This window comes from Mus caroli, unplaced genomic scaffold, assembly GCF_978045245.1.
Source record: "Mus caroli unplaced genomic scaffold, Mus_caroli_1 scaffold_17, whole genome shotgun sequence".
Taxonomy (NCBI): Eukaryota; Metazoa; Chordata; class Mammalia; order Rodentia; family Muridae; genus Mus; species Mus caroli.
Window position 1 is genome coordinate 46,530,591 of NW_028227272.1, and position 25,896 is coordinate 46,556,486.

The following is a 25,896-nucleotide window of genomic DNA, read 5'->3' on the forward strand; positions in this document are numbered from 1 at the left end:
TTATGGGATGGATCCCTGGATATGGCAGTCTCTAGATGGTTCATCCTTTTGTCTTACCTCCAAACTTTGTTTCTGTAACTCCTTCCATGGGTGTTTTGTTCACAATTCTAAGAAGGGGCAAAGTGTCCACACTTTGGTCTTCGTTCTTCTTCAGTTTAATGTGTTTTGCCAATTGTATCTTATATCTGGGGTATTCTAAGTTTCTGGGCTAATATCCACTTATCAGTGAGTACATATCATTTGAGTTCTTTTGTGATTGGGTTACCTCACTCAGGATAATGCCCTCCAGGTCCAACCATTTGCCTAGGAATTTCATAAATTCATTCTTTTTAATAGCTGAGTAGTACTCCATTGTGTAAATGTACCACATTTTCTGTATCCATTCCTCTGTTGAGGGGCATCTGGGTTCTTTCCAACTTCTGGCTATTATAAATAAGGCTGCTATGAACATAGTGGAGCATGTTTCTTTCTTACTAGTTGGAACATCTTCTGGATATATGCCCAGGAGAGGTATTGCGGGATCCTCCAGTAGTACCATGTCCAATTTTCTGAGAAACCACCAGACTGATTTCCAGAGTGATTGTACAAGCTTGCAATCCCACCAACAGTGGAGGAGTGTTCCTCTTTCTCCACATCCCTAAAGCAGTTTTTCATTCACTAATCTCACTTACCCATTCTGTTCTCCCTCCTCATTAGGTAGCAGAGGTATTATAATTGATCCAATTACATTATTATCTCAGTGGAGTTTCTCTTTACATTGGAATCCTTAGTACAGTACCCCGTTTATGAGTATCTAACACAGCAGTATACAAACATTACCAAAACCATTTACAAAGTATGGAAATCTAACATCAATTGGTGGAGAAGAGTATATAGCTGACATTCACACCACACTTCAGAATTTGCTTTTCCCAGTGAACTACAACCTTTAAAACCTGATGATGTAGGTCACAGATAAGCCCAGTTATATCGACAAACTCACAAGTACTGACATCAGTCTATTTTCTCTAAGTTGATTATTAAAATGAAGGCAGCAGATCATCATGTCAGCCAAGCTCCTCATTCTCTCCCTGCAGAACATTTACAGGGCACTCTTAACCTCTTAGAAAGCTAATGAACAATAATGGCACCTGAGCCTGAAGCCTTCCACAAATTGTCTTCATAGCTAGCTATCAGCAGCTGTGCCAGCCTGGTGTCACCAGTTGTATCTCAGACTGGTCAGTTTAGAGATGATAACACCTCAATCCCTAAAACAGTCTTGGAGATGCTGACAACCTTGCTTTCCTGGAACCTGTAACTCATCACCCCAATTCTAATCAGATATGCTCAAACACCATCATCTAAAACTAGGTACTAATACACATATTTGTATTACATTGTATCACACTGGTTGTCTTGCTTCTAGGCCATGCCTGGGGTCTCCTTTTCCACCTCTGTGTAATTCTGAGAGTCACCTTTGTTACTTCCCTTTCCAGATCTTATTCCATCAAACAATACTCAAAATGTATTCACTGGAGAAACATGGCCTCCAAAATAGGAATACATTTCTATGATTTATTCAAATGTTCCACCTATTCTTAGCAGAGCTAATCATACAATTCTATTGACTTGGTGGGAACTCACAGTAACTGCGTAGACTGACTGCAACAGTGTTGTACATTAGAACAACAATTATTTCCTAAGTGGGGTTGGAATCCTTTGCACACAGGTACCCATCGTCTTATTGGAGGTAGCAGATCCATGATTGATGCATACACCTTGAAGAGTCAGTGTAGTTCTGGAGGTCCTTGATTGGTATTGCAGTAAAGTTACACATGGTTTCTAATGCATGAGCTGTAGGGCCACATTCAAAGCTGTGCCTAGGAAATAAATGACTGTCTTCACAAGAGTGGGACAGTCCAGCCTTACAAGTTATTGTCTGGTCTGGCAGTGAAGAAGGGTGAGATTATAATGTCTATCAAGTAAATCTTCAGTAAGCGCAGTGAATCAGGTGTAGGATTTCCTTTGAAGGATTTCACTTGCTAGATGACTGTTCTAAAGGAGATGAGAAGCAAGTAAATAAATCAGTGCGTGTTTTACACTTTTATCTTAAACATTTAATGTTACCGGGTTGTTTGTTTGTTTTGTTTTATTTTTAGATAAAATGGGGGATGATGAGATGCAAGGTGTCGATTACGTCTGTGATCATAGGTCCATGAGGCAGTTAGGAAATCCACAGTGACGCAGTCTGAGACATGTCAGTCTACTCTAATGTGCACTGGAAGTTACTGAGCTTTAAATGTTTCAAGAACAAGCCCAGCACAGTTCACCCTTACTTATGTTCTTATACTCTGACTAGTGGAACATACAAAGTCATAAAGACTGATGCAGCAAAATGAGCCAAACTTTACACTGTGTGTAAAGGATTAGCCACCCAGGGACCTAGAAATATCTGGAAAGTGTGGACAGCCAGAATTCTGGACCCAGATGAAAACCATGACTGACTTGCTTCCACTTTTATTCGAGTCTCTTCCTTTCCATCTTAGCACAACCCCATATTTATCAGAAGAGCAAGCCCCTTGAGCAGACTCTAGTAAGCATCCAGGTATACAATGCCACCAGATATCTTTACAGATAACAGCAGGAGACACAAAGAGTAAATCTTCTTGTCTCTTTAAATAAAAAGATCCTACTCACTGAAAAAAAAAACTAATTGTATTTTCCACTATATTATTCTGCAATTCCTCTAGCCTTTCCCTAACCCCTCCTCAAGTCTCATATAATGATATTTAAGTTAGTAAAGAAAAATTCAATTCCTTCGTTGTTGGTGGTAAAAATGATTTTATAATGCCTTTTGAGACAGTATCTTGCTATACAACTCAGGCTGACCTCAAGCTCCTGAGCCTCCTGTGTCTACCTCCCAAGTACCAGGATCATAGACTTCAGGTCCATGTCTGTCTGTCTGTCTGTCTGTCCATTCTCTCTCCCTCTCCCCCTCCCTTTCCCTCTCTCTCTGTTACTTTGTTCCTTCATTTGCTCATTTCTTCATTCCTTCTTTCCCTTTACACATCTTTACATTGAGAATGGCTTAATAAAGAAAATGATGACTTACATCATATCCAGTGGAGTTATCATCATCGCTAACCTGATTGACAGAGACAGAGCAGATTTCTAAAAGAGAAAACAAAATAAATTTCTCTTGGTAAGAATTATGTCTCTGTGTAATTGTGAGAGTCACCTTTACTACCTCCCTTTCCACATCTTATTCCAACAAACAATACTCAAAATGCATTCATTGTAAAAACATGGCATCCAAATTAGCAATACATTCCTATGATTGATTCAAGTGTTCCAAAGGGGAAAATAAATACAAGCCAACCAATCAGCAATTCTTGGCTCATTAGAGCTGTTGGCTAGGCTTCCACCGACTACTAACAATGGAAATGTCCTGGCCAAGCAAGGGCTGACAGTGGCAGTTACAGCACAAGAATAGATGACTTTTGTCAGAAAAGCCTAGCCTTGCTGAAAACTCTGGACCATTTAAACATAGCCTAGAGGGCAGGTATCTTAAGTAATAGAAAACGGAATTAAAAAAATCAAAGAATACGAATCATAGTAAATTAAACAACAACCAGAAACCTGGGGAGAGGTAAGAATTTATGGAATTTAGTATAACAGATCCAAATACGCTTTCATTACACCAAGCTGTAGAAATATCGAACGCTTCTTTTTACAATCAAAAGGAATATAACCTGACCTGAATTCTGCCCGCCTACATCATCAGAACCCCAATTCACTTCTTCCTCTGGCAGGGGAACCAGGTAAGACTGAGAGCGTCAGCAGCAGAGTATCCGTTTCTTCTGCTCCCTGGTTTGATTGGAGATCAGAGAAAGAGTTAAGTAGGTTTGCATCTCCCTCAACCCTTTCCCTGTAGAGTCTCCTTCCTCTGGCTGTGACTTTTCACTGAAGGTCACTCTCCATTCAGGAGTGATTTGTTTTGAAGCCTCCATTTCAGGATTAGGGAACTCTTTTCTCTCCTTGCCACCTCAAGTTTAAGTTTGGCTCTGATTCAGATGTGGTAGCTGGGGGTTGAATCCATTATCTTTTTGACTAACTCTGAACAGTTCTGAATGTCCTGTGTATTTCTTTGGGACTGGATGTGGGCTGACTTTCATTGTACACCCTGTCAATATCAAGTAGCATGTGACAACCCATCTCCCATAATTTGAATTTAATCCAACCATGGGATCATTATTTTAGGTCAGAAAATGAATCTGGAAACAAGATAGACTACTTGAGATATATCCTCTCTGACTGTTTCTGGTCAATTAAGAGACATTCATAACAAGCAAGGAGGCCAGCCTACCTATTAGACTGAACGATCACAAGGTTGGAGAAATGATCTCTTGTTGTCACCCTGAAAACCTCATTCTCAATAATGGTTTTCTGGTAACTAAAATCTTGTATTTGCAAGAGGCATGAGATTTACCTGAATCCCCAGGAAACCTGGGGCTTCTTGGAAGCAGGGCACAATGAGGAAGAACTTCTGGGAGCTCTATGTTAGTGTTGGTGTTGATGCTAGTGGGCAGGGAGAGAGATGCAGTCCCACAGACCTGTTTTGTGAGCCTGCTTTGCACTTGAACACCTTCCAGGATTCACATTTCCTGGAATGTGAAAATCCTTACTTTGTACGGATTCCTTCCAGGTCAAGGTCTGATCATTTATGTACATACATCTCAGTACAGAGGTCTAAGGATTGGTCATCACAGTTTCTTAAGGCATCATTTTAAATAATGGTTTGGTAATACAAGTTTGTTTCATAGAAATCAGAAAAGAGGTGGTTTTGATGTGTCAAGGATTTCAAGAAAAGACTCAAGATTATAGCAATTTTTGGAAGCACCAAATGTAAAAGGAAGTCTGCGCAGCAGATGACAGAGACCGGGGACAGAATGGAATTTCCTGCATGAGGTGGAAGCTGGGAGATCCTTGACCTAACCACTACAAAGACAACTCTTTAAAGTGCTATTTTAGTTCCTGCTAGCTATTTTTTAGTACAAGATGATCGGTTCATCCTGTTGATTATTTTAAATAATATTTTGGAACTGTTTTTTTTAAAGTACACTTATGATTTTTTAGTTAATTGAACCATCTTACCTACTAGTGATTAAAATTGTAAAAACCCAGGACTATTAAGAATGAGCTACAGGGAATGTGCTCATGTATATTCTGGTGTGCCTCCGATCACCTTGCTTGGAACAAATTTTAGGAAGCAGAATAGTTAGGTGAAAATGCCAGCCTGTTAGTGGATTTGGATAATTGTAGAATGACTCTCAGAAAAGTAAGATATTTACATCCACAGCCAGCAGTGTAGAGGTGTGCTTCCCTACATACATTGTTAATAGTAAGGGTATAGAAACCCACTAGCCAAGCCAAATTCTCCATATTACCTGCAGGGTCATTAGAGTCTCTTCTCAGTTTACAGCAGAGTATTGCTGTCACTATCAGTAACAGTAAAGGGGGCAACCAAAATCCAGGAATATTTCTTTGTAATACTCTTCCTTGAGTCAGTGCTAAGTAAAACAAAGTGACAGAGTCTGAACTGAAGGAAACTCACCAAGTGAGACAAATGAGGATAGGTAATTTTCAGTACAGTATGTAATGAGGGTAGGTTAGTACCAGTACGGTATGTCTACCTTTTAGGTTGGGTTTTATTGCAAAGGGGACAGAACTAATATGAAGAACATTTCATACAATGAAAGGGCCCTCAAAAACGTTTTCCAAGGTTAGTATAAATAAACTATTAGTATAAATATGTCTGGTCCCAGGCTCTGTTACAAGAAACCTATGGTCACTATAGTGTCAACCAATTTGGGTCTGGATGAAGAATATACTTAGGAGAGAAAGGAGTCTGAAAACTCAAAGCTCAAGGACTCTACTCTGAGTGTTTAATTTTCCATTATTTTATATTACATCAGGAAATTAACACATCCTTTTATTTTAATAAAGGAACTATTAAGAATGGAAACCTGTGTGAGCTGGTAGTTCTGCTTAGACCTTCAGGCACAGGTACTTTTCCCTCTGACTTGTTGAAGACAGTCCTAAGGGAACAGTGGTACTCCATTCGTGTATTTGCCCTCGTGAAAATAACCCTGCACAATATAACTGCATCAAGTCTTATCTGTGATCCTCAGTCCCTACCCAGATTGAAGAACTCGACACAAGGTCACATATTAACTCAGCATGGCAATTTAGAAAAGATTGTTTAGGACCATTCGGTTCAAGGAAGTTTTCACTGAGCAGATCTAAACATTAGGAATCCCAAATGCCACAGTTTGGACATGTTTGTATGCTGTGACATTTCCTAGCAAGGCAGCAAATAGAAGTTTATAATTAAGGATAGAAATCAAAGTGTGGTATGAATCAGAATGGCCCCCGTAGGCGCATATATTTGATTCCCCAGTTAGTTGAACTGTTGGGGAAGGATTAGGAGGTAAACCCTATTGTCAGAGGTGTGTTTCTGGGGGTGGGCTTTGAGGACTGAAAATTTCATGCCATTCCTAATTCTCCTCTCTCTCTCTCTCTCTCTCTCTCTCTCTCTCTCTCTCTCTCTCTCTCTCTCTCTCTCTCTCTCTCTCTCTCTTTCCCATCCCCCCTTCTCTGCCTCATGCTTTTGGATGAGGGTATAAGCTCTCAGCTATTGCTCAGTGTCATGCCTACTTGTCTGCTATGATATTTACCTCTGAAACTGTAAGTCCTTCAGTAAACTGTTTTCTATACATTGCATTGGTCATGATATCTTAGAGCATTAACAGAAATGTAAATAAGACAGAGTTGGTACCAGGGTATGGGCTCTTACCTTGACAAGCCTGGTAATGCTGATTTATTCTTGAAGAAATGGAGAAGACTTGGGATTTGGACTATGAAAATGGTTAAACACTGAAAGCAGGACTTAATGGGTTATCATAGGAGTAATTTGGAAGATAAGACTTCACCCCAAATCCAGCAACTTTGTGGGGAGAGCCTTCTTCTAACTTCACAACAAATGAAAGCTTATGCAACTGACATTCAAGGAGCAGGGCAGACTTCATCCAAGCACACAGCAGAACTTGGCAGCATTAGCCAGGTGGATCCGGCTTTAGAGTTGTGAAGGACTAAGAGGTTAAGGAATTTCCTTTTGCCATTAAAGAAAACTGCTGAAACCAGACATGTAGCAGGGGACTCCCAGCATGGTGGCCTAGAAAGGCCACTGGATAAAGCTCAGAAGGTGAAGCCTGGATTATGTTGGAGTTCCAAGATGCTGCAAATGCTAGAGTCATGAGATATCTACCAAGGAATGCTACTTACAGGGAGTGGAACAATTCCAAAAGAGTGAAGCATTTTTGCAGTCAACAAAGCTAGAAACGCAGAGCCATCTAAGCCCGTTGGCATCATACTTAAAGGATTTGGAGTTTACCCTATTGTGTTTCAGTCCTGAATTTACAGCAGTTTACACTTAAAAGGTTGTCTTGAGTCTCAGAAAAGACTGAACTTTTAAACAGAAGACTGAAGATTTTTGACATAGGACTGAATGCACTTGGCACTGCAATATGGCCATGCACCTTTAGGTGTTAGGGAATGGAATGTGGTAGTTTGAATGTGAATAGCCTTCATAGGCTCCTATATTCGAATGCTTGGTCCCCAGTTGGTGGAACTGTTTAAGAAGAGTTAGGAAATGTGGCTTTGTTGGAGGAGGTGGGCTTTGAGATTTTAAAAGCACACCATTCCCAGTTACATTATCTCACTTGTCTCTTCTATCTATCTATCTATCTATCTATCTATCTATCTATCTATCTATCTATCTATCTATCTATCTATCTACCTATCTGCCTCCTGGTGGACCAGATGCAAGCCTTCAGCCACTGCTCCAGCATCATGCAAACCTATCTATTGGTATAAATCCTACCAAAATGTCCATGAGCTCTAATACTCTGCAACTGTGAACCCAAATTAAATGCTTTCTTTCATGAGTTGCTTTGGTCATGGTGAAAAGAGAACCAAGAAAGCAGGTCTCAGTTAAAAATTCATATCTAGTACCATGACTGTTCATCCTGATCTCTTCTTTGCTGGGATATTCCTGTTACAAGCCTCTTCTTGAGGAATGTGGGCAGAATTTCTCCAGGCTGCACTGGACAGAGCTTATTTGAGAATAAGAGGTTTTGGGAAAAAAATCTTTTCCGGAGCTGGAATTGCCCTGATGCTTTACTTTTGGTGAACTGAAATCTAAATTTCTGCTTAAGGAGATGGGGCATATGTAGTATTCCGACAGCAACTTCCTGATTGTTTTTATACTCCAAAATGAATCCAATATGAGGCAACGGTTTTAAAAATAGAATTTGGGCTTCACTGCATTTTACATAAAACTAACACCCTTATTGGGGAGAAAAAATAGGAATTATAAATGCATCCTTATTTTTCCATTCTGTATCATCAAAAGGAATTTTATCACTGAGCATTGAAGCTTTCCTTGAAGATCACATAACACATGGACAGCTAAAGATTCTTGAGACACATAATAATTTTCATAATATCAAATATCCTTTTTAAGGGGCGAAAGAGAACTGTTAGGGTTTTTTCTGTGCCAAGGTCATAGAGGAAGGGTGGGAAAATCAACCACCGCACCCAGCAAGGCATCTTCATGGCCTACATTCTTTGACTCTGGTTAGTAGACTAGAACCATTCCTTATAAACAGAGATTTTGGCAACTGGCAGTAGTGAAAAATGAGCAGACCCAGGTGCATCAAGAATGTGCTCCATATATTATGTGGTCATTGTTTTCACTAAATTAATAGACAGTGCGATGTTTCCCAGCATCCAGCAGTACCCAATTCTAATTTCCCCTGTGCCTACAACTTCAGCTCCTAAACCAAGATATATAGGGTATATATGACACAGGGCAGTGAGCAGAAATTGGAGGTATTTAACTTAGAACCACCAAAATGTGCATGTGACCCTTCATTGAAAAACACAGAAACAATAAAAAAAAAGAAATCTTCTGCAAATAATTGATCAAAAGATGCTGTGTCTCCTACCACCATTAGTAAACAGTTTGAAAAGTCTTAAGGAACCTTTGTTGTAACATCCAAAATGCATTAGCCAATCCTATTTGCATCTTACCTACATGCAGCCCGTGGACAGTGAGAAAAGTATACTCAGTTGCAGAAACATTACACAAGTATTCCTCACTATCTCACACATGAAGATCTCTCAAAGTCATGAAGAACTGTGATGTATCAGCTCTTTATTCCATGAGAATTGAAGGTTAGTAGCCATTGCATCCTGTGATGAGCTTATATTCCAATCCAAGATGGAATATCTCCCATTTCCTACCTCAGACCCAGGAACATGGAAATCTTGATTTGGTCAAGAAAAATTGCTCCTGACTCTACACCAGAGTGAAATGGATTTAGTTTGATTTCTCCAGTGAGTACCTAACAACAGAAACAAAAAGTAAACAATAAGTGAAGACAAACTGTTAGGTGAATTTTCTAAATTATCCTTGTGATTAGGAAGGAATGCAAGTGGTAATACTTATGTTTGTGGGAAAAGCTTTCTGATACTTGTATTCTAGGATTACATAACAAGAAAATCTGTCCTTATTCTATTTTATTTACTTTATTCTATTTTTTTCCCTCTAAAACTAGATCAGACCTTCAAGTTGCTCTGGGATGAGGTCTTCCAGAGGGAAAGGTCCTGGATCATAATTTCTTCAACCTGAAGAATCGCTTTGAAACATTGCACCTACTGTTAAGTCTGGCAACCAGTGTCCACATGGTAGAAGGATAGCGCCAACTCCCACAAATTATTCTCTGACTTCCACAGGCACATTGTCACATTACATTCCCCAAATATGTATAGTAAAAAGTATTTTTGAAAATTAATGTTCAAAACTCAGCAATAGTAATAGTCCAAGTTAATAAATCTTAAAACTGGGGAGAATCAGAACTTGTAATCTTTTAAGAGATATGTATTCCTATGCATATAGGAAATCCTATTTGGGGGAGGAGCCATAGAGAGATAAACAAAAAAATTCATGGACAGATTTCCTGTGTTTTTACTCAGTGTAAAACACCTTATAAGGTAGGTACTTCTATTTTATGAATAGGAGCTGATGCTCAAAACCAATGTAGCCAAATTATCCCTGCTGCAGATGGGTTTTTCTTTCTTGGTTTTTTTCTTCACAGATTCTTTCCAAGCACCTCCCAGCCTTGGACATAGCACCTGTACACAAAACATCGAATGGAGCCCACCTGCAAATTCCCACTCTCTTCTCCATATTTGCTTTAGAAGAGAATGTTCAATAGCATACTCAAAAGATGAATTTGATCCTGTAAGATTACTTTTAATATGAAATGGACCAGGAGCCCCAGTTTCTTCTGAACTGTTTTCAGACACACCTGTATTGTCCATTTTCTAGGTAATATGTGAATGAGGATAAAACACCCAGGATACTGCATACCAGAAAGATCTCTATATTCCTCTTTACATATTTCATTACAGGTCTGTGGAAAGCTGCACAAGAGAAAGAATAGTCTATGAAGAAATGTGGCCAGTAGCTTCCTTATCAATACCTATGTAATAACAGCTAATCTCTATGAGCAAGATCTCTCAGTTACTTAAAGTCAAACAAAAACTATAAAAGCTTAATATCAGGTATTGTTACCCATGAAGAAAAGAAACAATATGCTTAGGTTCACAACAAATAACAATTTCTATTCTCTAAACTTACCTGACAAAATTAGTGGCCTCACTGAGTAAGAAAATAGAGTCAAAATCAGTAAAGTTCAAGTAGCACTCTGTACTCTTTAGCTACTGACTCTTCCTATTTGAGTCTTGTTTTTTAACATACAATTCTGAATCAATATATAAAACAGTTAAAAGAGTCAGAGGAAGAAGGAGTAAGAAATATATAAGACAACATATTAGAAAATTTCCTCCCAAAGCACACAATACAGTACAGAATACTGTTATACAAAATACCCTCTGTAGAGAGAATCTGTTAAAAGCAATGTCTGTCGATAAAAAAACTGATGGCCCGTGAGTTAAGGCAGGAAATAGGAGATGGGACACTGGAAGGACGAGAGAAGGTTCTGGGAAATAGCAAGAGAATAAAAGGAGACACGGGGAGATTCAAGGGAGTAGTGGAGGAGGTTAAGGTAAACCAGCAGGTAGCAGAACTCAGGTCAGAATAAGGAGAGATTCAAGTGAGATGCTGAGGAGACAGGAATGAAGAAGTGGAACAGGACTAAAGAGAGGTAAATAACCAAGTGGTGGACAGAATATTTTAAATGGGTTAAATAAGTTATGAGCTAGTCAGGGGATGAGCCAAAGCTTTGGGCCTAGGGATTTATTAATAAATAATCTCATGGTTGTCATTCTGGGAGCCAGGGCTGGGAAAGAAAACTTAGAATTTAATTTTTTTAAATTTACAACCCTCGCTGTACTACACACTTACACACACTCATGCTCACTTGACAGTATACCTCAGAAACAGTGTAATTTATCTTCTGGCCTATACAGAAACTATTACCATAGAATAGTCACATGATGCTTATGGTTTCCTAATGCATATGAAAGCAGTTCTATATTATATATAGTCACTTACATATACAATATCCTTATAATTGCTTTCTTTCATTTGAAACAGGTACTTTTCATGGAGTCCAGTCTGGCCTCAAGCCATGTATCCAACTTTTTCAGTCTCCCTAATACTAGAATTACAAGTGTATGTCAGTGCACTATGCTCTGTAATAGCACTATACCTTGAAAACCAGGCTCATTCATAAATGGGAAATCTATACAACTCTCCCCTCAATGCTCAGTGATCATTATGGAGGAAGGGACAGAAAGAATAGAAGCCAGAGGTTGGGATGACTGTAGCAAAACAGTGTCTTCAGGACCTGGCAAAACAATTGCAGCCATGAACTTTCAGGAACTATGGTTGCCTGCACAAAACCTACCGAACATCAAGCCATTCAATATTCCAGAATAGGGAAGACAAGGCACATGAACTTCCATGCCTAGTTGAGGAATTACTGACAGTTGATACTGGCTTGGGAAGGGGTAGGTTTTGTTAGGAGTATGACCCCCCCCCCCCCCGTAGGTTGGCCATGCTGTAATTGATAGCCCCACATTCATACATGTATGAGCAGCACTGATTAGATTCAATAGGTTATTTAGAAATAAATAAATAAATTTAAATTTGGGAAGGGTACATAGGTACAAGAGAAGCTGGAAATAGGGAACGGGGATTAGATATGATAAAAATACCTTTCATACCTATATAAGTTAAAATAATGCATGTTAAAATAACAAAATACAACTGCATTAATAGTAAGTTCATAATAGTGCAAGAATGACTGTGAAACAAAGAATACTGTCTAACATACCACATGAGATCAGCACACTCATCGTTAACATTACCATATCAACAAGAATTCTTGGTAGTATAATTAATTATGAATAGGCAATGAAACTATCTCAGTGGTTTCATATGTTTTAATTAGACGCCAGTTCAATTAAACACGGACTTGACCATTGGCAACCATGAATACATTAATCATATAATATGGCTAGAATTACATTATAGTTACTACAGAGTGGATAAAATCAAATAATATCAACAGTAACTTTATTTGAATTACAAAAAGGCTATTTAAATTTAATTTGGTATTTCTAGTCACCATGTTGGAAGAAATTTTTAAGACTGATGATATTCAGTGCTAATAGATCTACAGGGGAAATAATTGTTCTTCTGCTGCTGATGTCATTGGAAAACTAAAATCTTACCTCTGCTACTTTTATTTCAGATAATTTGTCATTGTTTTCTACAACTATAAAGACACACATCACAACAGAGTCTGTGATGGCAAACTCTGGAAGTCCCAAATACCACTAATAGGGGAAATGGTTATATTAATCATTATGTGCCCATACTATGAGATATTATGCAATGGGAACTGTCTATGATATTAAGCATTAAAACAATGAAGCAGATGTATAGGAATTGAGTTTAAAGGAAGATACTAGAATATCAAGTTTAAAAAAAAGCTGTTTCAGAACTGTATCAAATTATATTATTGGGGTTACTAAAATTTACATACCCATTTACCTCCCACTTTTAGCATAACTTTGATTCTGACATTTTCTTTTCCCACATAGCAGATATAAATTCTTTCATCCAGAACGCTGAATCTTTTGACAATAAGAGAGACATTCTCATCGTGAACTTCACTATGAAAGAGGGAGGTCCTGTTTGCATATCTTAGATACTGTGTCTCCAAGTGATCTATGCCATGATAGTTACTGTGAACATGGTTTTATTGATTTTTCAAGTAAATTACAACTTGAGACCCACTCTTAAATGGGCAAGAGAGAACTACATCTTCATCATATTGTCCAGGAATGTGTTGCTCATTATTACTAATAAGGTGGCTGAAGATGGCTAGGAATGTCTATCATTAGGAACAGAGATAAAATGAAAAGGGTTAGTGACAGGTGCTTGTCAGGGCTTATGTCCCCTGGACTATCTGAGTGAACCTCCACTCAGAATAGCCTGATGACCACATCTTCCAAAAGCCCTGGCTTGGTAGTCATTGGAAACAAGCCCTGACTGTGATGGAGTATCTTCCCCTTTAGTTGCATATCTAATTGAATCAAAGTAACGGTGAGATTGGCAACTGTCCAAAGCATAAGCATATTAGTTTCTAACCCACTTGTCCAACAACAGAGAGAGTCTGTCTCTCTCCAAATCACTACTGTAGTACAAGAAAGATTGAATATGATTGAATTCAGCATTGATAACTCCTGTTATATTAATAGTTTTTGAAATTAGCTAGAGCCACATGGCCTTAAAACTGAGGGAAAAATTAGTTTTACAGAGTCAATAAGTATATGGAGCATTTAGAAGACAGTTCTTGGTTCAACAATCTGTTAGTAGTCTGAAAGCTAGTCTCAGCCCAAGACAACATGGGCCAGGAGATCAAAAAGAGAAATGAAGTAATATATTGACTTTGTCTTTAGAATATGTATTATGTTTATTATTTTTCATCATAGTGAGAAAACGCCTGATAAAAAGCAACCTAAGGCAGAAAATATTTATTTGAGCACATTGTTTCATAGGACTCAGTCCATGCTGGATAACTCTATTGTCTCTGGGTCTGAAGTGAGGCAAAACTTCATAACGATAGGAACATCTGCCAGAGGAAACAGACAAAAGGAGAGGAGACAAAAGTAAGGTACAACTCCTAAGGATATACACAACGTCCTATTCCTGCCAGTGAAGCCCTTGTTCAGTGTGGTCTGCAATAGCCATACCTTCAGCTTCAATTAAGTGATTTTATTAAGCACATAACAAACAAAAGTAAAAATACAAGTACAAACAGCAGGTAGACAAAAACCACGGGCCGAGAGCAAAGTGTCATCACTCAGGTGCATATAACATCAAACAGAAATAACTACAGAAGTCTGAGGGACAGAGTACACAGAGCTAACACTATCGCATCCCTGCTGGAATTCCCGACTGAGGGTCTCTCCATTGATAAACTCCTTTTTCCACTGGAGGCATTTTTATATCATGGGATAAACAATAGTAATATCTGTAAAGAATGGTTTGCCTTCTATCTGTTCTTAAGAACACAATGTTTTTAATGTGTTCATCTGCTTGTTCCCTCCCTGTTATGGAGATCCAAGTAGCCAGCCTGACTCAGGACAGGATTTTAGAGGGCACATACTAAAACCATGCCTGAGTCTTACACAAAAAGGGTCTCTACACTCTCAGAACCAAGTTTCAAAAAACAAACAAACAAACAAACCTTAAGTAGTGCACTGTTAGGTCTTAGAAGTTCTGGAAATCAGTCTGCCGGTTCCTCAGAAAATTGGACATAGTACTACCGGAGGATTCCGCAATACCTCTCCTGGGCATATATCCAGAAGATGTCCCAACCGGTAAGAAGGACACATGCTCTACTATGTTCATAGCAGCCTTATTTATAATAGCCAGAAGCTGGAAAGAACCCAGATGCCCCTCAACAGAGGAATGGATACAGAAAATGTGGTACATTTACACAATGGAGTACTACTCAGCTATTAAAAGGAATGAATTTATGAAATTCCTAGGCAAATGGATGGACCTGAAGGGCATCATCCTGAGTGAGGTAACCCAATCACAAAGGAACTCACACAATATGTACTCACTGATAAGTGGATATTAGCCCAGAAACGTAGAATACCCAAGAAACAAGATACAATTTGCTAAACACATGAAACTCAAGAAGAACAAAGACCAAAGTGTGGACACTTTGCCCCTTCTTAGAATTGTGAACAAAACACCCATGGAAGGATTTACAGAGAAAAAATTTGGAGCTGAGATAAAAGGATGGACCATCTAGAGACTGCCATATCCGGGGATCCATCCCATAATCAGCCTCCAAATGCTGACACCATTGCATACACTAGCAAGATTTTGCTGAAAGGACCCAGATATAGCTGTCTCTTGTGAGACTATGCCGGGGCCTAGCAAACACATAAGTGGATGTTCACAGTCAGCTATTGGATGGATCACAGGGCCCCCAATGGAGGAGCTAGAGAAAGTACCCAAGGAGCTAAAGGGATCCACAATCCTATAGATGGAACAACAATATGAACTAACCAGTACTCCACCCCCACCCCCCACCCCCAGCTCGTGTCTTTAGCTACATATGAATCAGAAGATGGCCTAGTCGGCCATCAGTGGAAAGAGAGGCCCATTGGTTGTGCAAACTTTATATGCCTCAGTACAGGGGAACGACAGGGCCAAGACGTGGGAGAGGGTGGGTGGGGGAGTGGGTGGGGGAGTATATGGGGACTTTTGGGATAGCATTGGAAATGTAAATGAAATAAATACCCAATTTTAAAAACAGGAAAAAAGTTCATATATCCAGAAATGAGCTCACAATAGATTACAGAAAGACTATTAGTAGTTAGATAAAAGCCAGCACTCCTGGGGAACTTGTGAATGCAGTTCCCATCCACTAGAAGAAGTCATTTCCCTTCCCTCTGACAGAAGAGACATATGACTCTCTATTGACATGTACCTGTGGTACACATGCTGGCCTCTAGGCTCCTTCAGTCCCTAATTACAACTCCTTGTTAAAAATTTCAAAATCTATGCTAGCTTCCTGGACCTTCCTCCAACTCCCCTACCTACTCATCCTCCTTATCACCCAGCCACTCTTCCTATTCTGTCTGTCTCTGTCTCTGTCTCTGTCTCTGTCTCTGTCTCTGTCTCTGTCTCTGTCTCTCTCTCTCTCTCTCTCTCTCTCTCTCTCTCTGCCATCTATCTCCTTGCTCTATTGGTATCTCTTGTTATCTCACTTTCTCCACCATTCTCTCCTGCTCGTCTCCCATCTCTCTTAGACAATCCTGGCAACGCTCAATCTATCTCTTTCTCCCTGATCTGGACCCATCCAGATGCCTCTGGATATTTTCTTTCTCTTATTCTCAATCAAAACCTCCCCTAAACCATACTACGAAGCAGCCTTTTCAGCTGTTTATTTTTTACACCTCCTCACATAAATACGTAAAAATTTTCCAATAGAATATGTGTTACAGCCCCCATCTCCTAAGTTTTCAGAACCTCGCAAAATAACACCAGTAGTCAGAAGCCAAACATTCAACATATGAACCTGTGAGGGACAATTCACATTCAAATCCCAATAGGACCATACTCACAATAACCTGTAAGTCAGACAAATGAGATTTGGGGAATATTACTCTGGACATAAATATAAAATTATATTTCTCTTGAATTATGAGATTTTGTTGTTGTTTTATTGTGAATGTGAAAAGACTTCAAAAATCAAAATAACTCAGTACAAGTAAGGGTTTTGTAATGAAAACTTAACTACATTATAGCATTGAAAACACCTTATTCTTTGAGTCATCATGCAAAATGTAAGTAGGTCCTATTCTCTTCTCTGAATTCTAAGATATTAAAATGAGAAAGAACCTATTGTGGACAATGGAAGAAATTATTTTCGATTTTTGTCAATGTTGCTTAAGATTGAACAACTGGGCACTGGTGTGGCTCTGTTATGCCCTTGCATCTTGTTCACCCCTCTGTGGATGTTTCTCTCCTCCATGTCTTATCAGACTCCTGGAGAGACTTAGAGTCTCCTTAGCAAATGAGAGAGATGTGGCATTATGTTCAGAAACCAACATGGAATAGTGGGGAAGAAAGAAGTGACTGTTAGCTGATAGCTGCTAGGATCTACCTCTCTACTGCTTCACTCCAATAACTGACAACTGGGGCAATGTGGAATGAAAATGCTTCTGTACAGCAAAGAAGGCAGCCTACATTAAGGGAAAAATCTTTACCAGGTAAGCATTATAGAGGGTTGGTATCTTTAATATACAAATAACTTAACAAAACAAAACTAAACATCAAAAAAAAAGTTAAAATTTTAAAATTGTGCATGGAACTAAAAGATGAAATTAAAAAAATAAAAAGTTCAACATCTCTCACCATCATTAAAGTACAAATTAAAATTGCCCTGAGATTTTTGCTTTACTCCAATCAGAATGGCCAAGATTTTAAAAATAAGTCATAAAATGCTGGCATGGATATGGAAAAGGGAGAACATTTTATTCATTGCTGCTAGGAGTGCAAACTGGTAGAGCCATTATGGAAATGAGTGTGGAGGTTCTTCCGAGAGCTAGAAATAGATCTACCATGTGTTCCAGCTCTACCACATTTGCACAGATACTCAAAGGTCACTGCATCTTACCACAGAGGTATGTGTGCTTCAGGACGCACTGCTTCTCTACTCACAATAGCCAGAAAGTAGAAATAGCCTAACTGTCCATCCCTTGATGATCAGGTAACGAATATATGATATATCTACATAATTGAATATTAGTCAGCTAAATGACTCCTAATTACATATTGCTAAAACTGTAGATCAGTACATCACTCAACGTTCATCTTCAGGTTAGGTGAGAAAGGAGAAGAAGGTGTCTATGGGAAGAGTTGGAAGAGTGAATTTGACCAAAATACCTTGTGTAAAATTCTCAAGGAATTAATAAAAGTGTTTAAAACAAATAAAACCAATGAAAAGGTAAAGGTTCATTCAAGAATCCATTTGGGTTATGGATTTTTAAATAACTGCTCTATAAGCAGCTCTTTTAAAGTGATTTTTGTTTCAATCAACACCTGTGACTTTCAGCTGTTTAGTTGTGTATCTAGATCTTATATATTTACAAAAGCTAAGAGTTTAGATGTTGCACATGAGCAAAGTGGCCTACAAAGGCTGTTTTTACTATACTCAGATGCAGTGGATCTGGCATCTGGATGATCTTGCTATTTAAAAAACCCTCTATCCTGACAAAATAAACCCCCTTTTTATCAGGACTGACACACATATGAACTCACAGAAACAACAACAGTATGCACCAGTCCTTCCTGAGTCCAAGGTAGATAGGGCCTGAATACTGAGAGAAGGGAAAACGGGCTCCCCTCCCTAACCAAGAAGCTGTCTCTAAATGACAACTACTTGCAATGGAAAAATTAGTTTTCTTCAATGGATATGTTAACACACGTAAAGGCAGACCCCATGTCCAGCAGTAGATGGCCAATACAAGAGAATTCAATGGTAATTTTGGAAATTTCTTTTTATTTATCTCATATTTCTTTATTTGATATTTTTTAACCATACTGGACTTTAACTTATATGATATGGTTTCTGACTTTGTGTTTTCAATGGGCTGTGTGTGTGTTATTCATACTTTTTTTTATTTTTAATTTATTATAATTATTATTTTTAGTTTGTTTTCTAAAAAGATAAATAAGGCATGGGATTGGATGGGTAGGAATGTGAGGAAGCTCTGAGAAGAGAGGAGAGAAGAGGACTCAGGATCAAAATATATTGCATATAAATTATTCTCAACTAAAAGAACAAATGTTTCATTATTATATATATTTACCAAAAGTCTATTTGTGTAATGAAACCATTCTCTAAATTTGTAAGCGGTCTAATATTTTGATTTTGGCTAGTGTGATAGTTCAGTTAGCCTATTGAACTGAAGTTTCTGAATTTTATTTCCATAGCACAAGCTCACTCAATTCATATGGGACTTTTGCAGAGTTCGGCTCTGGTGCTAATTATTGCTGGCTCTTTTTAACTGTGTGATAAGCCTTCTAAGATCTGATGCTTATGAAAACAGTTTATCTCAATGGCATTCTCTAAAATAAAAATGTTAATGATGGTTTAAAATAAAATAGAATCTCTATGATAGAACCTTGAAAATCTGTCAAGCTGGGGTACCAAACTTCTCCTCTGAAATGGAATCAGTCAAACTCCCCTTTCTAATGACTTTAGTAGCAGACAACATATTAGAAAGAATTTTAAATGAGCGCACAGAAGAAAATGTGTTTTTTTTTTCATTCATGTAGACTTCCGGCCTGCTGTTTCTGCTGGTCAACAAACCAATCACACAGGAAAATCCCCAGTGCTGAGGAGATAAAATTTGAGTACCCATAGCTAAAATCAGGCCTGGTTTGGTCCTTTTCAAATTCAGAATATTTCAACAAACATAATGAGATGACTTAGGGATAGCACCCAACACTAAGTCCCATTCATTTACATTCTATGTACACATTAAACACACAACCTAATGGTAATTTTAATTTTAATTTTTATTTTTTAATCTGTGTTTTCACTGTGACCTGTCACAGAAGGCCAGCTGTAGAAGATTCCCAACTGTGGAGTCACGTCAGTGCTCAAAATGTTTTAGATCTTGAAGCAGTTTGGATAAAGAACGCACAATCTATAGCCCATTTACTTTTTCTGTTACTGTTAATCTCAGATGATACAAATGACTAACACCCGGATTACAAAAGCAGTTACCCTGAGAGCCACCAGGGAAACAGTGTGATAACAGAGACGAAATGGAGCAGCGCCTGTGCCTTCGTTTCTTTCGGAGGTCACGTTAACTGTGTTAACTGTGCTGCAGAGGAGAGGCCAAAAAGAAAAAGAAAAAAAAAAAAAAGAAGAAGAAAGCATGTCATGGATTGTAACTACAAACGAGGATTGAAAAGAACTACAGTGTCTGACTCCAGGAGATTACTTTATTATACAGCCACACAGATAACTTGCCATAGCCATTACACACCGTATTATATAAATTCAGTGGCAAAGAAGTTCTTCCTGCAGCATTGGAGAAAATCCAGTTATAATGCAACTTTAAATACCATGCTCCTGGTTTTGTTTGTTTGTTTGTCTTTTAAGAACGCATGGTTTTTTTTTTTTTGTTTGTTTGTTTTGGTTTGGTTTTGGTTTGGTTTTTTGCATACAGGACACTAGCAGGATCCATCGCCATGTCTACATTATGATATTAACGCTAAAGGGTTGACGTCACATGGAGAGCCGGGTGTGCTGTATGTGAGTCGCTGATAAATGGCTGTTGGATGAATAGGGACTTGGCAGCGATCCTACAGAGGTTCTCTAGACAATAGCTGATATTTATAAAGCTCTCTACAGCGTGAATACATTACCTTTATAGTAAAATAGACTAAAACCAAATTCAATTCAATATTAAATGCCAGCGATAACTATGGCATTGTTTATTATCGCATATGAAAACAGCCAAAGCGTAACAGCAACCTCAGTGTAAACCACAAGGCTGCTGTGAAAACGGGGGCAGTGGAGCATACAGTGTCTCTGGTTTGAATGTGAAATGCTGCACATGGTCCGGTCATTGAACACTCAGTCCCTTGTTGGTGGCCCTATTCGCAGAGGTTTGTTTGACATGGCCTTGCTAGAGGAAGAGGAAGATGTCGCTTAGGTAGGGTATGGACTCTGAGAGTTTATATTCTGGCCCTGCTCTCCCCTCGCTGCCCCCTTTTGTTCTTCTGGTTAAAGATCTCTCAGCTCCTTGCTCCTGCTGCTGTCCCTGCCACCTGTTGCCAAGCCTTCCCAATGTGATGAACACTCATCCCCAAGGCTGTAAGTCCAAATACAATCTTTCTTCCAAAAGTTGCTTCTGTTCTTTGTGTGTTATCACAGCTACAGACAAGTAACTCACAAGGATGATTAGCTACTTGTCCACACACAGCATACTTTCAAGGAAAATAGAACTGATTTTCTTGAATGATGGGATTACAGTTAATTTTTTTCTCTTTGAGAAACAGTGTCTTAAAGAATAGCCTATAATTTGTCTTAAAATCACTAGAAAAATTTAAAGAACCATTTGGCAGTTGTACAATTGAGAATGTGCTTTAAATATGCCATAAGATATAAAAATTTAGAATGATTAGGATTATTCCAAAAATTTAAATTAGACTCCTCCATCAAAACAAAATCCAATAGCATGATAATTTATAGTTTCAATTTTACATTTTACATGCTAGAAGGAAATAATTGGATTTGCAACTTTTGCAGAGTTTCTTCAACTTGACTCATTTTCTGATTTTCTATTAAAATGTGTTCATTTTTCTGTTAAACTTGTTTGTTTCTTTATTAAAGAACATTTATATAATAATTAGAAAAGCAATAAAGAAAAACACAAATATTAACATATAAACAAGATTAACTTTCATAATAGGACTGTTAGCTTTCATTCCTTCAAAGAAAGAGCTAAATTATTTGGTAAAGTGAAAACCATTATAAAATGGCATTAATTTTTAAAGTAAGATAATTTCTTCTTACAGATATACCTACATACATAAGATACTAGTATACATTACATCACAATGACAATCTATGTATGAGAATATAACTGGTAAATTCATTTTTTAAAGATTTATTTATTTTTAATTTTATCTTTATGAGTGTTTTACCTGTATGTATTTATACATGTATATGTATCTACCTATTTCTAGCTTCACTAATCCTTAAAAGAATTCCCTAAGTAACTGTCTTCATTTTCCTTTAGCAGGCTTCCCTTATCCTCTGGGTTTTTGTTTGTAGGCCATATCAAAATGGCCTTTGTCACTGTCACCAAGAACTTGCATATGATATCATTTGTCATCTTACTTGGCCCTGAGTACTCTCAGGTCAGTAGACTGATAGTTATCATGAACTACTCTGCTCTGGCTGTAAGGTACTGAGTTTCCCTACGTTTCTTTCCATAGGACCCCTTGGTCCTTTGGTGGTTCTTCTTCTGCTTGTCCTGACAATATAGAAACAGAATTTTCCCAAGCTTTCTGCTTTCTCTACCCATACTCTCTCTATGTGAGTTCATGGAACTAGAAGCCTTGTGAACCAAGATTCTGGAACATTTCTGAGTCAACATCATTTAGCCTGTGTTATTATTCTACAGACATCACTAAGTCAGCGTGAGCCTTCAATAAGTGTCTTTCCCTTCCGATTGTTTTGCACTCCGCTCTCTTCAAAGCTAAACAGTAAGAATTATCGTGTGTTTCCTCAAGTACTCACTTCAGTAACTGACACCAAATTCTCCCACTTGTTTAAGCCAAAAATTAAGCTTGTTTCTTCCACTTCCTCAAGCCCCATATCAAGACCATTGACTTGACTCTCATCTACTTCTCTCCCACTCTATTGTCTTCATGCCGCTCCAAAGCACTACTGCCTCTTATGCAGAAATCTAAAAATAGGTATCTGGATGACTATCCTTGCCTCCTTATAGCTCACTGTCAACACAACAGTCAAGAACCATATTGTCAAATATATATGTCATTCTGTGACATTACCCTAATTAAATCTGACAGTGGCTTCGTACCACCAAGAGTAAGAATTAAATTCTTCTCCCTGCACATTAAGCTCTCTGTGCTCCGACTCCTTCTTCAACCTTCCCCATAGTAGCCCATAATGTATATTCTCAAAGATTCATGAACACAAGTACTCTAGTCCAAGGGTCAGCCTAAGCATGAGCTGAAAATTGGGTCCTTGAGACAATTTAATTCCTGTATTTTGAATAAAATGACTAATTACAGTAACCTACTTATCATCTAAGATAAAGCACCATGAAGAAAGTACACAAAAGCTTGATTTAACACTGTAGAAATCGTTTCAGCATTCAGCTAAGTGAGGCAGTTAATGAGTATTTGGCCCTATTTTTATGCCTAGGTTTTATTTTTAGACATTTATTTTTTTCCCCTTCAAAGCAGCAGAAAGCTTCTACCTTGGATGGAACTGGTTGTCCAAGTTGCAATCAGCACACTTACAAAAGAGTTCAAATGTTAGAAGCTGCTTGTTCTGGTATACACTGGCTAGATTCCAGATGTGAGAGAGAAAAGCACATACCGGCTTCTGTAAAGACTATGAGGAGACCGGGGCAGCTGGGACGCAGGGTCTGCTGACACTCGCCAGCTACCCACAACACCCGCCACAGGATCTTAAGACTTCTGGTGAGTGGAGCACAGCTTCTGCTCCAATCCAATTGCGCGGGACCTGAGACTGCATTAGTTAGGGAAGCAGAAACCGGCCTGAGTAGGACCACAGGCCTCATCCGGCTGGATCAGCGCCTGGGTAGCGGCAGCGCAGGGTTGCCTGACACCCGCCAGCTACCCACGACCCCCGCCGCAGGATTTTGGGACTGCTGGTGAGTGGAACACAGCTTCTGCTCCAATCCAATTGCGCGGGACCTGAGACTGCATTAGTTAGGGAAGCAGAAACTGGCCTGAGTAGGGCCACAGGCCTCACCCGGCCGGATCAGCGCCAGGGTAGCGGGAGCGCAGGGTTGCCTGACACCCGCCAGCTACCCAAGACCCCCGCCGCAGGATTTTGGGACTGCTGGTGAGTGGAACACAGCTTCTGCTCCAGTCCAATCACGCGGGACCTGTGACTGCTCTGGTTGGGGAGAGAGAAATCCGGCCTACATAGGGCCACAACCCTCTTCCGGTCAGAAAAGCACCTGGGCAGCTGGGGCGCAGGGTCAGCTGACACTCACCAGCTACCCACAACACCCACCACAGGATCTTAAGACTTCTGGAGAGTGGAACACAGCTTCTGCTCCAATCCAATTGCACGCGGGACCAGAGACTGCATTAGTTAGGAAAGCAGAAAAACGGCCTGAGTAGGACCACAGGCCTCTTCCGGCTGGACCAGCACCGGGGTACCGTCAGCTACCCACGACCCCCGCCGCAGGATTTAGAGACTGCTGGTGAGTGGAACACAGCTTCTGCTCCAATCTTTAAATAGTGACAACGATAACAACTAACCCCAGAGATTACCAGATGGCGAAAGGTAAACGTAATAATCTTACTAACAGGAACCAAGACCACTCACAATCATCAGAACCCAGCACCCCCACTTCGCCCAGTCCAGGGCACCCCAACACACCGGAAAAGCTAGACACGGATTTAAAAGCATATCTCCTGATGATGATAGAGGACTTCAAGAAGGACTTTAATAACACACTTAAAGAAATGCAGGAGAACACTGATAAAAAGGCAGAAGACAATAAAGAGGAAGCACAAAAATCCCTTAAAGAATTGCAGGAGAACACTGCTAAAGAGTTACAAATCCTTAAAGAAAAACATGATAACATAATCAAACAGGTAGAAGTCCTTACAGAAAAACAGGAAAACACATCCAAACAGATGATGGAAATGAACAAAACCATACTAGACCTAAAAAGGGAAGTAGACACAATAAAGAAAACCCAAAATGAGGCAACACTGGAGATAGAAACCCTAGGAAAGAAATCTGGAACCATAGATACAAGCATCAGCAACAGAATACAAGAGATGGAAGAGAGAATCTCAGGTGCAGAAGATTCCATAGAGAACATTGGCACAACAATCAAGGAAAATGTAAAATGCAAAAAGATTCTAACTCAAAACATCCAAGAAATACAGGACATAATGAGAAGACCAAACCTACGGATAATAGGAGTGGATGAGAATGAAGATTTTCAACTCAAAGGACCAGCAAACATCTTCAACAAAATTATAGAAGAAAACTTCCCAAATCTAAAGAAAGAGATGCCCATGAACATACAGGAAGCCTACAGAACTCCAAATAGACTGGACCAGAAAAGAAATACCTCCCGACACATAATAATCAGAGCAACAAATGCTCTAAATAAAGATAGAATACTAAAAGCAGTAAGAGAAAAAGGCCAAGTAACATATAAAGGCAAGCCTATCAGAATTACACCAGACTTTTCACCAGAGACTATGAAAGCCAGAAGATCCTGGACGGATGTTATACAGACACTAAAAGAACACAAATTCCAGCCCAGGCTACTATACCCAGCCAAACTCTCTATTAACATAGATGGAGAAACCAAAGTATTCCACGACAAAACCAAATTCACACATTATCTCTCCACGAATCCAGCCCTTCAAAGGATAATAACAGAAAAAAACCAATACAAGGACAGGAACCACGCCCTAGAAACAACAAGAAGGTAATCCCTCAACAAACCTAAAAGAAGACAGCCACAAGAACAAAATGCCAACTTTAACATCAAAAATAACAGGAAACAACAATTACTTTTCCTTAATATCTCTTAATATCAATGGACTCAACTCCCCGATAAAAAGACATAGACTAACAAACTGGCTACACAAACAAGACCCAACATTTTGCTGCTTACAGGAAACTCATCTCAGAGAAAAGGATAGACACTACCTCAGAATGAAAGGCTGGAAAACAATTTTCCAAGCAAATGGCATGAAGAAACAAGCTGGAGTAGCCATTCTAATATCTGATAAGATTGACTTCCAACCCAAAGTCATTAAAAAAGACAGGGAGGGACACTTCATACTCATCAAAGGTAAAATCCTCCAAGAGGAACTATCAATCCTGAATATCTATGCTCCAAATACAAAGGCAGCCACATTCATTAAAGAAACTTTAGTAAAGCTCAAAGCACACATTGCACCTCATACAATAATAGTGGGAGACTTCAACACACCACTTTCACCAATGGACAGAT

The 25,896-nt window shown here is 39.0% G+C and overlaps 1 protein-coding gene across 1 annotated transcript in view; it reads right to left on the reverse strand.

Moving 5' to 3' along the window:
* Nucleotides 1-6,908: 6,908 nt before the first annotated feature.
* The window catches only part of Hhla2 (HHLA2 member of B7 family), a 44,234-nt gene continuing 25,246 nt past the window's right edge, over nucleotides 6,909-25,896 (reverse strand). The window contains 5 exon segments of the mRNA XM_085832229.1: nucleotides 6,909-7,010; nucleotides 9,346-9,446; nucleotides 10,266-10,452; nucleotides 10,454-10,527; nucleotides 13,127-13,469. Coding sequence (XP_085688355.1) covers nucleotides 6,909-7,010; nucleotides 9,346-9,446; nucleotides 10,266-10,452; nucleotides 10,454-10,527; nucleotides 13,127-13,469 — 807 coding nt within the window.